A 13,989-nucleotide genomic window follows, 5' to 3' on the forward strand; every position below is an offset into this window, starting at 1 on the left:
ACTGGTGGGCATTGATGAGGCATAGATGAGCTTGCACTGATATACCGCACCGATAGGCAGCACTGATGAGGCGGCACTGGTGGGCATTGATGAGGAGGCATAGATGAGCCTGCACTGATATACCGCACCGATAGGCAGCACTGATGAGGCTGCACTGGTGGGCATTGATGAGGCATAGATGAGCTTGCACTGATATACCGCACCGATAGGCAGCACTGATGAGGCGGCACTGGTGGGCATTGATGAGGAAGCATAGATGAGCCTGCACTGATATACCGCACCGATAGGCACCACTGATGAGGCGGCACTGATGGGCATTGATGAGCCTGCACTGATAGGCACTAATAAGCAGAACTAAAGGGCACTGACAGGTGGCACTGATGGGCACACATGGGCAGCATTTCTGGGCACTTTTGGGGCTGCGCTGATAATCAATGTAGAAGTCTCCTTTCACACTTGCTGGTACTTACCTCGCTGTGACAGTTGAGGAAAGTGCTGCTAATAACCGGCAACTGTGTTACATCACAATCAGCTGTAATTGGACACAGCTGACCACGTGGTAAAAGGCCCTGTGATTGGCCCTTTACCGTGTCATGTGATCATCTGCATCCAAAGGACACAGTGATCACACAGAGTGCGCACTGTTATGGGAGGATGTCATATGACGTCCTCCCAGAACTGGAGAACCGCGCTGTAACTGTCATTCGGCTAGAACATGATCAACAAGCGGTTAACTAATCTTCAGGCCTAAAATGTGCATTTTATCATATGTGCAAAAAAAAAGTGAAAGGATTAAAGCTCAGAAAGGGATTAGACCCCCTTTTGGTTTTTATTAGTGACCACGCCCCGTTTGTCTTAGCAACTGTTGTCACCAGGGTGTAAAGTGATAAGAAATGCAAACGGAAGTCGTCAAAGGAACAGGAAGTGTGCAGAAATCTGACAACTTTCTAAGCGGAATCTTCATTTTCCAGAAATTTCCTCCGACTTCCTGTTGTGTAAAAGGAAGCAAACGGAAATCTCCCCATTGGGACGCTTCAAAAAAAGGAAAAAAAAAACCACAACAGGAGTTTTACTTTTTCTGTAGTCATGACTGGAAAATGAATTAAAGACAATAATTAAAAATAAAAAGTTTGTCTTTAGATAAATAAGTCACCTCATGACACCGGCTGGCAAATACAGATATTACTTTCTTTACGGCCGTCGTTCTTCCCTCACAGAAACCCCGCCTCTCTAGAGCAGCCCATGTTTCTTCCTTAACTTACGACTTTTCCCTTTACGGCTCTCCAGCCATCATGTCGCGGCGCAGTAAGTCTCTATCAAATTCTCGGTTTTTTATACTTCTGTTGTTGACTGCCGTTCACTAACAATGTGTGTTTTCCCCCCTTCCCTCCACAGAAAACCGAAGACCCGGGAAGGGAGCCGGGAAACCTCAGGTACTGGCGGAGAACCGAGAGCATGGACGGGGGCCATGTGTGGGCAGAGCGAGGCATGGTGGGAAATGGAGTCCGCAGCGCTGTTGAAGTAAATGGGCTGGAGCTCAGAGACGACTACAATTCCCAGCATGCTGTGCGGCTCCATGTGGCTCTATGGAGAGCTGTGTTGTGAGACCTAAAGTGTATGTTGTATGTGTACAGCAGGAACCCCTCATACCATGTCTGGTAGTTATAATGTAAGTCTACTATGGTTACCCAAAATAATACATTGAACAGACCTCAATCTTTATTTATACAGAACACATTCTGGTTAGGCTAGGTCTCATTTTTGTAAATATTCTCTCTTTTCATGTGACAACATTGAAGAAATTACACTTTGCTACAATGTCACGTCAGTGTACAGCTTGTATAACATGTAAATTTGCTGTCCCCTCAAAATAGCTCAACACACAGCCATTAATGTCTAAACCGCTGGCAACAAAAGTGAGTCCACCCCTAAGTGACAAGGTCCAAATTGGGCCCAAAGTGTCAATATTTTGTGTGGCCGCCATTATTTTCCAGCACTGCCTTAACCCTCTTGGGCATGGAGGTCACCAGAGCTTCACAGGATGCCACTGGAGTCCTCTTCCTTTCCTCCATGACGTCATCACGGAGCTGGCGGATGTTAGAGACCTTGCGCTCCTCCACCTTCCGTCTGAGGATGCCCCACAGATGGTCAATAGGGTTCAGGTCTGGAGACATGCTTGGCCAGTCCATCACCTTTACCCTCAGCTTCTTTAGCAAGGCAGTGGTGGTCTTGGAGGTGTGTTTGGGGTCGTTCTCATGTTGGAATACTGCCCTGTGGTCCAGTCCATGAAGGGAGGGATCATGCTTTGCTTCAGTATGTCACAGTACATGTTGGCTTTCATGGTTCCCTCAATGATCTGTAGCTCTCCAGTTCTGGCAGCACTCATTCAGCCCCAGACCATGCCACTCCCACCATCATGCTGGACTGTAGGCAAGATACACTTGTCTTTGTACTCCTCACCTGGTTGCCGCCACACACGCTTGATACCATCTGAATCAAATCAGTTGATCTTGGTGTCATCAGACCACAGGACGTGGTTCCAGTAATCCATGTCCTTAGTCTGCTTGTCTTCAGCGGGCTTTCTCTTGTGCATCATCTTTAGAAGAGGCTTCTTTCTGGGATGACATCCATGCAGACCAATTTGATGCAGTGTGCGGCGTATGGTCTGAGCACTGACAGGCTGACCCCCCCACCCCTTCATCCTCTACAGCAATGCTGGCAGCACTTGTACGTCTATTTCCCAAAGACAACCTCTGGATATGATGCTGAGCACGTGCACTCAACTGCTTTGGTGGACCATGGCGAGGCCTGTTCTGAGTGGAACCTGTCCTGTTAAACCGCTGTATGGTCTTGGCCACCGTGCTGCAGCTCAGTTTCAGGGTCTTGGCAATCTTCTTATAGCCTAGGCCATCTTTATGTAGAGTAACAATACTTTTTTTCAGATCCTCAGAGAGTTCTTTGCCATGAGGTGCAATGTTGAACTTCCAGTGACCAGTGTGAGAGGGATAACACCAAATGTAACCCACCCGCTCCCCATTCACACCTGAGACCTTTTAACACCAGCGAGACACTGGGAGGGAAAATGGCTAATTGGGCCCAATTTTCACTTAGGGGTGGACTCACTTTTGTTGCCAGCGGTTTAGAAATTAATGGCTGTGTGTTATTTTGAGGGGACAGCAAATATACATGTCATACAAACTGTACACTGTCTACGTCACATTGTAGCAAAGTGTCATTTCTTCAGTGTTGTCACATGAAAAGATAGAATCAAACATTTACAAATATATATATAAAATATTTTTACATTTTTTTTTCTTTAGACTGGATTGAACCCCTGTCAAGTTTATATTGCTGTCTGTGCCCCAGGTGGAAGGGTTGTCCTCTCTATTTGTCCTGTTTACTGTTATCAGAAAAAAATGGCGTCCCCAGAACAGGAGTAGAGGCAAATCTTCAATTGGGGACACTAGTTCTGGTGACAACCAGGCATTCTTTCACTTTATAGGGATTTCCTCTCACTTTCTGTTTTGGCTATGGGACAGGAAGTGAAGGGAAATCTCCCCAATGAAAAACAAATGACAAAAACCTGACGGGTCATAACCCTCCCTAACTCTGTCCAAAATGGGAAAAAAAAGCTATGCCTTTAGTTCTACTTTAAAGCATAAACCAACACAGGAGGAGCACCAGACCCAGATCATAAGAGTTCAAATTACTTTAGGACCGGTTCACACCATAGAAATGCAGTCTAGATGTGTTCCAGATGCGTTGCTGTATGCGTGTTTTTGACACATTCCAGTACGTTTTTGATGCGTTCCAGTTAATTTTGTTTCCCCCTCTTTTTTTCTTCAACTTAAAGGATAAGTTCACCTTTGGGAACATGTTACATGGTTTTAGGGTGGAACATGTAACACATTCCCATAGCCGAAGCCGCCACCCACCACCGCCCCTCCCCCTGACAGATAATACAGGGAGAAGTTTCCCCACACTATCTGTCAGATTTGAAAACAGCGCGGCCGTGCTGGGCTCCGTCCACACGGCTGCGTCACTCGTTCACGGATCACTCACGGAGTTCTGTGAATGAGTGCCTACAAGTCCTTAGCGGTTGTCGGCTTGTAGTTTTCAATGAACTACCATGGCAAGCAGATATTCTGACAGGTCTGCAGGAGACCTGCATGGCATCAGCAATCTACTGATCACTGGTGTAATGCTTTCCAGGCTCCTGCAGACAAAAATGATAAATGCATTTTTTTTACCTGCAAAAAAATGTGCATTTATTATCTTTGCCAAAAAGGTGAACTTATTGTTTAACAACTTTCCAACTGCGCTATAGCCAAATGACGGCTGCAGCGCAGTAGTCTAGTTCTGGGAGGGCGTCATATGACTCCTCCCAGAACACCTCCCCCCAGCGACACGCACCTGGCGATCTCCATGATTTCTGTGTCCTACGACCAATCACAGCAGCCTTTTACCACGTGATCAGCTGTGTCCAATGACACAGCAGATCACCGATTAAATACAGTTGCCGGTTATTGGCTGCGCTTTCCTCACATTGTAACAGAGTGAGCAAAGTACTGCCGATAACCGGCAGTTGTCACAGAGCAGATTGGTACTGATGATCAGTGCCCAGCATTGCCGCCCAGCAGTGCCTCACACCAGTGCCTATCAATGCCTCCCAGCAGTACCACCCATCAGTGCCCAGCAGAGCCGACCAGCAGTTGCACCCATCAGTGCTGCAAGTCCTTGGCATCAGTCAGTGCCTCCTCATCAATGCCCACCAGTGCCACCTCATCAGTGCAGCCTATCAGTGCTGCCTATCCGTGCCACCTCATCAGTGCCCATCAGTGCTGCCTATCAGTGCAGCCTCATCAATGCACATCAGTGAAGGAGAAAAATTATCTGTTGGCAAAATTTTATAATAGGAGCAAAGAAAAACGTATTTTTTAAAAAAATGTTTTGCTCTTTTTTTATTTATAGTGCAAAAAATAAAATGCCCAGTGGTGATTAAACACCACCAAAAGAAAACTCTATCTGTGTGAAAAAAATGATAGAAATTTCATATGGGTACAATGTTGCATGACCGTGCAATCGTCATGCAAAGTGTGAGAGCGCTGAAAGCTGAAAATTGGCCTGGGCATGAGGGGGGTAAAAGTGCTCGGTAGGCAAGTGGTTAAATAAGGACATGTGCGCTCCAGTGGATTTTTGGTGCATTCCGGTATGTTTCTGATACGTTTTACTGCGTTCCAGTACAGTTCAGTGCAGAAAAAATGCAGCATGTTCTACTTTTTTTTTTTCTGGAACTGGTACACACTAGAACTGACCGCACTGGTGTGAACTATGCCGTTGGAAACCATGTAACCTACTAGCCATGCGCTTTTGATGCAGAAAAAAACCGCATTGGACTGCATATGGTGTGAACTGGCCCTTAAAGTGGATCTAAAGCCTCAAAGCGCTAAAACTATTCAATGCATTAGGGTAAAAATTCTCCTATACTGCAGGATCCCCCCAGCCCCCCCTCATACTTATCCAGGGATGTGCATGACAGCAGCGGCTCTTGCCGCTGTCTCCCCCCCTCACTAGGCAGATTGATAGCAGCAGGAGCCATTTGCTGCCTCCATAGCAAGCAGCTTGCTATGGGGGCACTCAGCAAGGAGGAGAAGCCAGGATTGCCAGCAGGAGACCCCTTGTAACATCCTCTTTGAGCTCCCAAGTCAATTCCTTCCCCCCTCAACTTCCACATGAGCAAAGCACATTGGTTGCAGTCATGTGTACTGCTGTATATACACTAAACATCCCATAGTCCATCTTGGAGCAAGCAAGAGAGCGCAAGTACCAGGGATGAGCGCAGGCATGTTTGGACACAAGTCCGAACCAGCTTGAGATATCCCCCCAGGAAGGTGCAAACTCGGTGTAGAGCTATTCAAACTGAGGTCATCACAGAGGACAAGGGGGCACTTTTTATGCCTGGAGGAAAAGAAATTTAATCTCCAAACACGGAAAGGTTTCTTCACAGTGAGAGCTGTGAAAATGTGGAATAGACTCCCTCAAGAGTTGGTTCTGGCCAACTCAATGCATTGCTTCAAAAAAGGCCTGGATTCTTTCTTAGATACACAGAATATAACTGGATACTAATATTTATAGGTAAAGTTGATCCTGGGAATATCCGATTGCCTCTCGGGATCAGGAAGGTATTTTTTTTCCCTACAGGAGCAAATTGGATCATTTTTTTCTGGGTTTTCTTGCCTTCCTCTGGATCAACTGTGAGTGTAGGATTATAACTTTTTTTTTTCTTTTAATGGTTGAACTGGATGGACTTTTGTCTTCTTTCAGCCAGACTAACTATGGAATAGAAACTTCCTTTTTTAAACTAGAGTTTAGTGTTCCTTTAATTTTTTTATCCACAACTATAAAAAAAAAATTGCTGGATTTAGGCTAGCTCTTATGTGTAGTTTACAGCTCTAACAAATCAGGGCATCATACATTAATATGCTTTCTGACTATTCAGCAGATTATTTCCAATAACATCCCAGAATTGAGCGGATCACTGTCTTTTTTTGTCCACCAGGGAAACCATCTGCAGAATCCCGGGAAAAATGTCAAGAAAGATCCTGGAATACCTAACCTAACTCACTTCAAGGAACAGGCTAAAAGAGAGGCCGAGCAGAAGAAAAAAAGGGTGAGAGGGAAACACAGCTATTCCTGATATGCCAAGTCTAAAGCAGGCCATAGATTATGCAATTTTCTTACCTTCTTCCATGAGTTGAATGAAAGAACATTGCTGGATTCCCCCATCAATGCAATAGGTGTTGATGGGGAAATCCTTCCCGCAACACTATTGTGTTCTGCCAACGGGGAGCCTCCAGGAAAAAAACAGGCTGGTTATACGCAAGTCATTTGATACATTGACCTGTGTACAACCAGGGTGCTTATGCATGGATCGAAATTCGAGTGGTCCCTGCTGAACCGGACGACTGTCAATCCATGTATGGCCGGCTTAAGGCTTCATTGGCACGGCAAAACTTTTCTAGCTGTAGCAAGAATCTACTAGCTTTCGAGTCTCCTGCTGAGAGGCAGGCCTGTTGCTTTGTGAACACAGGAGGTCAGCCGATCAGCGAGACCATTTAGAGAAAACTTTTTTTTTTTAAATGAATGAAAAATGTTATCTGAATGTACAATACTTGTATGAAATAATTCTTTGAGATGTCCAATCAGAGAACACTTTGCTTTGCATTCTCTAAATAGATGCATTCTCTGCAGTCCGTGCCAAGCAGTTGACCTCCAGTATTAAAGGATAGGTTCACCTTTCATAACATGTTCACCCATATTCAGGGTGTATCATGTTATGAATAGACTGGCCCCTGGTCTCCCGCTTTGACAGCTAGCGGGGGATCTTCTCACACTAGCTGTCAAAATTTTTAAAAATGAGACTGTGCTGGGTTCCGCCTACCCTGTCGCGTCACTCATCCACAGAATTCTGTGAATGAGAAAATACAAGTCCCGACAACCTCAGCGGCTGTCGGCTTGTAGCTCTCCATAAACTACTTCTCCGATGTGGAGCACCGTGGTATTTCATTCATTCTTCCTGTCAGTATATCTGCTTGCCCGTACAGGATATACTGGCAGGAAGGATAAAAGGCATATAAGTGAGCGCTAAGGGTGACTTCTGTAACACCGAAAAGCACCAATAACCTTCTGAGATCAACTGATATAATAAGGTGCAGCACTAAAATAAAAACAATATAATGCAATCAATAATGAAATTATCCAAAATAATCTTGGTGGTATATAAAGTGCATATAGTGCCAATGTAAGTGATGAATCAATCAGCGCAGGTGAATCAACAAAGTGACAACAGGGCAACTGCACATTACTAAACACAGGTAAATCAATAAAGTGACGACAGTGCAAATGCACATCCAAAAAAAGCAAAATGGTGCTTAAAAGTGACAGTCTGTATATCAATGTATAAATTAACGTGAAGTTTCAGAAAGAGTGATCCTCTGTGTATCTTCTAGTGATGAAATAATAGAATTACGCACTCACCAGATGCATAATTCCATCATGCATTTGAGAATAATTGTATCTCAGTGGGCCAGCTGGATCCTCTTATGGACACCTCTATCCTGGTATGGACTCCCCTCTGGGTCATCAATGGGATGTAGCACCACTCACCTCCTTTCACAATGGGCTCTGTGGGTGGTACGGCTCAACGAGAGCCGCAAGAAAGGATGCCAGAATAGTGTGATAATGCTGGACACACTGGGGTTTATTTACTAAAGCTGGAGAGTCCAAAATCAGACTCCCTTCTGCATAGAAACCAATCAGCTTCTAACCTCAGCTTGTTCAATGAAGCTTTGGCAATGAAACCTGGAAGCTGATTGGTTTCTATGCAGAAGGGAGTCTGATTTTGGACTCTCTAGCTTTAGTAAATAAACCCCACTGTGACAGCCGCCCGCTCTGTGTTTTCCCGCTGCTCTTTCCGTACACGCACGCTCACGTCACATCTACGGATCCCCACAGCGACCAAAACTCCCCCCCCCCCAGAAACGCAACACCAGAAGATACACAGAGGATCACTCTTTCTGAAACTTCACGTTAATTTATACATTGATATACAGACTTTGTCACTTTTAAGCACCATTTTTGCTTTTTTTGGATGTGCATTTGCACTGTTGTCACTTTATTGATTTACCTGTGTTTAGTAATGTGCAGTTGCCCTGTTGTCACTTTATTGATTTACCTGCGCTGATTGTTTCAACACTTACATTGGCACTATCTGCATTTTATATACCACCAAGATTATTTTGGATAATTTCATTATTGATTGCATTATATTGTTTTTATTTTAGCGCTGCACCTTATTATATCAGATATACTGACAGGTCTGTGGGAGACCTGCATTGCGCCAGTGATCTGCTGATCGCTGGTGCAATGGTTTACTGGCTTCTGCAACAAAAAATAATAAATGCAAATTTTTTACCTGGAAACAAATGTGCATTTTATTATTTTTTAGTAAAAGGTGGACTTATCCTTTAACAATGCATCAGGCTGGCTGCTCAGCATGGGAGAAGCAAGTGGAGTATCGGTGTTTTACTTCAATGATGCCCAGTTTCCAAGGGCATTGGCCAGGCATGGTATAAGTTAGTTACATTGGTCCAAACTGGACCAATGTAACAATGAAAAAATAGGCCATGCCTAGAATTCATATTTAAGGTGCAGTAGCACAGTGGTGAAATCTTCACTCTCTTCTGTCCTTAAGGCGGACTTCCACCCAAAAGGGAAGTTCCGCTTTAAGGCTTTGTCCCCTGCTCCCCCTTAAGGATTGGCACCTTTGGGAGTGGGTACTCGAATTTTCCAGGTACCCACTCCCACTTCCGGTGTGATCGCCGAAGGTGATCGGAGACGGAAGTTGTCCTCCCCCTCCCTCCCCATAGTCTTTTGGGACACGAAGACTATGGGACCATTCACAAAGCCCAGCGCTTGCACAGTGGGCACCTGGCTGTGTAGCCGCAAGCTGTCACAGCCGGGCCCCCACACTGAATATGACAGCACCGGGGAGAGAATAGAGCTGATGAAACCAGCCATGGTGAGGACCCCGCTGGACCGAGGGATAGGTAAGTGTCTGTATTTTAAAAGTCAGTAGCTACAGTTTTTGTAGCTGCTGACTTTATTTTATTTTTTTTAATTCAACTGGAACTCCACTTTAAAGAGCAATAGTATACTGTTGAAATTGTCACTCTGCTCTGTCCTCCTGGAGCAGTAACACACTGGTGGAATAATTACTCTGCTCTGTCCTTCTAGAACAGCAGCACACTGGTAACATCATCACTCTGCTCTATCCTCCTGACACATTAGCACAAGAGTGAGATCCATCACTCTGCTGTTTTTCCATGTAGCTTGCATTGTTAGATGGATTAAACTGTGCAATGCAGTAGAACTTAACTGGCGTACAGTGCTCCTGCCTCTCTTAATCTGTGTGCTACTCTGCATTGGTTTCCAGAAGGCTGATACCAAGAAAGTTTCAGGTACTTTATCTCACTGTATGGAAAAATTAATTCTAATAAATATTTAAATTGAATAAATTCTGTTTTTATATCTCCCTGGAGCTCAGCTTTAGGTATGTGGATATTTTTAGGTTTCATTTTGCAGCACTTGGCAAAAGGCTTTGATTTGCAAGGTGCTTTGGGACTCGTAGTTCATTAGAGTTGGATGCAAACGGTCTGTACCTAATGAAGAAATACATTTGCTGACTAACGACTTACCTTTTTTGCAGGTGGAAGAGATGAGGGCCAAGCAAAAGGCTGCCAGACAGAAAGAGATGGCAAAGAGGAGAAGCTTGGACACCTTCCAGAAAGATGTGCTGAGGCGGCAACGGGAGTTTGAACAGAAGGTGGTTCTTTGAAAACCAGGATGCTTGATCTATTATCGCTTTTCTGGTCCTTGGTGACCACATGATTTTAAAAGTGTGATCCATACTGCATGGATGCTTTATAAAGGGAACTATAATGGTTGTTGTTTGGTCAACACGTGCTTTTGCATTTGCATCTGTGTGTGCAAAGGGTGGGGGCTTTTGTGGGCAGGTTGCTTTAATGTGGGTTTTTTTTTATTATTTTCATTTTATTCCTTAAAATGAATTTTTTTCACACTTTTTTTTTTCATTTCACTTTATTGCTATCACAAGGGATCTAACAAGACCTCTATATGATAGCATGAGCAGGTTACAGGTCCTCTTTATGGAGACATCAGGGATCTATTCGACTCCAATGTTTTCCTCCAGTGCAGCTAATTAAGCACAGATTATGATAGTTCTCAAACCTGAAGTGACAAAATCTTTGTTGCTTTCAGGCTCATTAGTTACAGAGGAGATCAGGGAATGGATGTTCCTCAGTCTCCTCTGTAGCTTTGCTATCTTGAACCGTTTACTGAGGTCCTGGGCTTCCCGGAGGAACAGGAGAGCCGGGGAACCACCACGGGCAGTAGCAGTGGACTGCAAGTGATTAAGGAGACATCAACAAGATGTGCATACATTGCATGAATGTACTGCTATTTTTTACCCTTGAATTCAGATTACAGCAAAGACTTGGGTCCACTCCAGGTGAGACTTTCCTGATTCCTTAAAGTTGTTGTAAAGGCTCAAGGTTTTTACCTTCATGCATTCCATGTATGAAGGTAAACAATCTTCTGTGTGCAGCACCCACCCCAGCCCCCAAAATACGTACCTGAGCTCCATCACAATGGGCACAAAAGCCTCAGCTCTCCGAGAACTCTCCCTCCTTATTGACTGAGACAGCAGTGGAAGCCTTTGGCTCCCGCTGCTGTCAATCACAGTGAACCAACGACGAGAGAGAGGAGGGTGGGGCTGAGCTACGGCTCTGTGTGTGAATGGCTACGCAGAGCAGCGGCTCGGGAGCAAGCCTGCTTGGGTACCCCCATAGCAAGTTGCTGTCTGCGGGGGCACTTGGCAGGAGAGAGGGGTCAGGAGCAACGGCGGGGGACCTGAGAAGAGGACAATTGGGGTTGCTCTGTGCAAAATCACTGCACAGAGCTGGTGATTATTACGTTTGTTTTTTTAATTGCCTTTCATATCACTTTAAAGCAGAGCTCCACCCAAAAGGGGAAGTTCCGCTTTAAGGCCTGCTTCCCATTAAGGATTGGCACCTTTGGGGGGCGGGGAGGGAAGCGGGTACCCGAATTTGACAGGTACCCGCTCCCATTTCCGGTCCGATCGCCTAGGCGATCGAAAGCGGAAGGTGTCCTCGCTCCCTGCTTCCCTCCCTGTAGTCTTTTGAGACATGTGACAAGTCCCAGAAGACTACAGGACCATTCATGAAGCGCAGCGCTACTCGTGCATGTGCATTGGGTACCCGGCTGTGAAGCCGCAAGCTATCACAGCCGGGTGCCCAAACTAAGTACAGGACAGCCGGTGAAACGGGCTGTGGGGGACGCACCACGGGACCGAGGGACAGGTAAGTGGTTGTTTTTTAAAAATCAGCAGCTACAGTTTTTGTCAGCGAGAGTGGAACTCCGCTTTAAGGCTCTATTTGTGAATTAGTGATGGGATTTTATTAGTAATCAGTGGGGCATAGGTTCAGTGTGTAGGTATGTTTTTATTTCAATTGTTTAATGATTAAAACCTTTTTGAATTATATATTATTTATGAGGTTTTTTTTTATATGACCAAAGTGTGCTTCCTGTTTGTATAGAGCATGTTATAGCAGGAGTAGGTAAAGCTTGGCCCTCAAGCTTGTGTGGAACTACAAATCCCATGAGGCATTGCAAGACTTTGACAGCCACGAGCATGACTCCCTGAGGCAAAGGCATGATGGGACTTATAGCTGGAGGGCTGAGATTTTGCCTACCCCTGTTGTAGGGTATAGGCTGCAGTGGGCTCAGACAGAGAGTGATGTCGTGTCCATACTGGCCAGGCTTGTAGTCCTTACAAAGGTGAGGGCATCAATATGAATATAGCAAACAAGGCAATCTAGTGCATAAGGATAACACTAGGTAACTCTTTGCATTAGTAATGTTTTCCCATTCAATTTATATGAAACATAGTGATGTTCCTGAGTCCATGTAATCTGTGTTTGTTCAATATTCAGTTGCAGAGTGATAATGTCATATTTCTGTGTGTGCAGGAAGCTGATCTGAGGAGCTTGGAGAAACATGAGCAGCTGGAGAATGAAAATTCCAGGAAAGCTTATTATCGTGAATTTAAAAAGGTCAGCACCAACATTCTGTAATACGTGTTGGATCCTGCAACTCACAGTGCATGCTGATGTTTTGATTGTTCAATTGAAGACCAATCTACATTTTCCAAGATAGCAATACATGTTGACATTTTAAAGTCCAATTTACCTGTGCTGACCAAGTAACGCATATGTGCTACGGAAAAGAGGTTGGCCTTTAACGCCACTGCACCGCACATATGCATCCAGCAGAGCTTTCTGTGCTGAGTGCATGCCCATGCTCAAAAGACATCTCCCTGTCCATACTAATGATCAGGAGCTGGTGGGACCAATTCCCGATAATGTGACCACTGTGACTGCCAGTCACAATGGTCACATGATCGGGCGAGCCTTTCTGTCCCCCAACTTTGTTAAAGGCACACCAGGGCTGGGTGGGAAGGGGTTAAACATTTAAGTCTTTTATCTTCTTGTAGTCCTTTGCCCCCACATGGTATGATTGTAACTGATTTGCTTGGAAATGCTTTACATGACCTCTTTCTCTAAGTTAAAGTGCTGTTTGCTGTCATCCCACTCTAGTTCTTCGTATAGCCATGGCTGAATAACAACCATACCCTTCAGTGTCCGCACACAATTTAGTATTACAGAAAAGGGAAAGGCGTCTCCCTGACCAGTCCTGTTACTGAGTGCTAATTACTCAGTGCACTAGGTCTAGTTCTGGAGCCTATTAGGCTCTAGGAAGAAGGGTTAGCCGCATGCGGGAGGATTGACCATAACCAATTGGTTATGATTAAGCACGAGATTGTGTGAAAAGTGTTAACAAGTTCTGTACACAAGTCCTAGTGTTCTATGTGTCCTATGCTGTGGCGTCCCGAGGCAGGTGAGGGGGGTACACGCCGCACCGGGTGACACCTACCACACGGGGTGACACCGGACCCGCTGCACGAAAAGGTAAGTTGTAAAGCAAGCCGACGATCCCCGCAGGATGGATCCGATCCATCCTGCGGGGATCATCGGCTTTCTTTACAACTTACTTTTTCGTGGAGCGGGACCGGTGTAACCCCGTATAGGTTGCATGCTGACGATCCACACAGGATGGATCGGATCTGCGGATTGGGGAGCATAATGGATCGGACTCCGATCCATTATGCTCAGTCCGCAGATCCGAACCATCCTGCAGAGATCGTCGGAAGGGGTGTCACCAAGTGTTATCGCACCAGGTGACACCAACCCTAGGGATGCCCCTGGTGCTATGGATCAATAAATATTTGCTATAATTCATCAATCCTCCGAGGTGTGGCTAACCCTTCTT

At 45.3% G+C, this 13,989-nt stretch overlaps 1 protein-coding gene across 1 annotated transcript in view; it reads left to right on the forward strand.

Annotated features, from left to right (window-relative positions):
• Positions 1-1,221: 1,221 nt before the first annotated feature.
• The window catches only part of GNL3L (G protein nucleolar 3 like), a 40,163-nt gene continuing 27,395 nt past the window's right edge, over positions 1,222-13,989 (forward strand). Inside the window, exons 1-5 of the mRNA XM_089669147.1 lie at positions 1,222-1,305; positions 1,396-1,433; positions 6,560-6,670; positions 10,268-10,384; positions 12,630-12,713. Of these exons, the coding sequence (XP_089525273.1) occupies positions 1,293-1,305; positions 1,396-1,433; positions 6,560-6,670; positions 10,268-10,384; positions 12,630-12,713 (363 nt within the window). The 5' untranslated portion in view covers positions 1,222-1,292. The remainder of the gene's footprint in view (positions 1,306-1,395; positions 1,434-6,559; positions 6,671-10,267; positions 10,385-12,629; positions 12,714-13,989) is intronic.

This window comes from Staurois parvus, unplaced genomic scaffold (genome assembly GCF_062004578.1).
Source record: "Staurois parvus isolate SC_StPar_1 unplaced genomic scaffold, SC_StPar_1.0 ptg000068l, whole genome shotgun sequence".
Taxonomy (NCBI): domain Eukaryota; kingdom Metazoa; phylum Chordata; class Amphibia; order Anura; family Ranidae; genus Staurois; species Staurois parvus.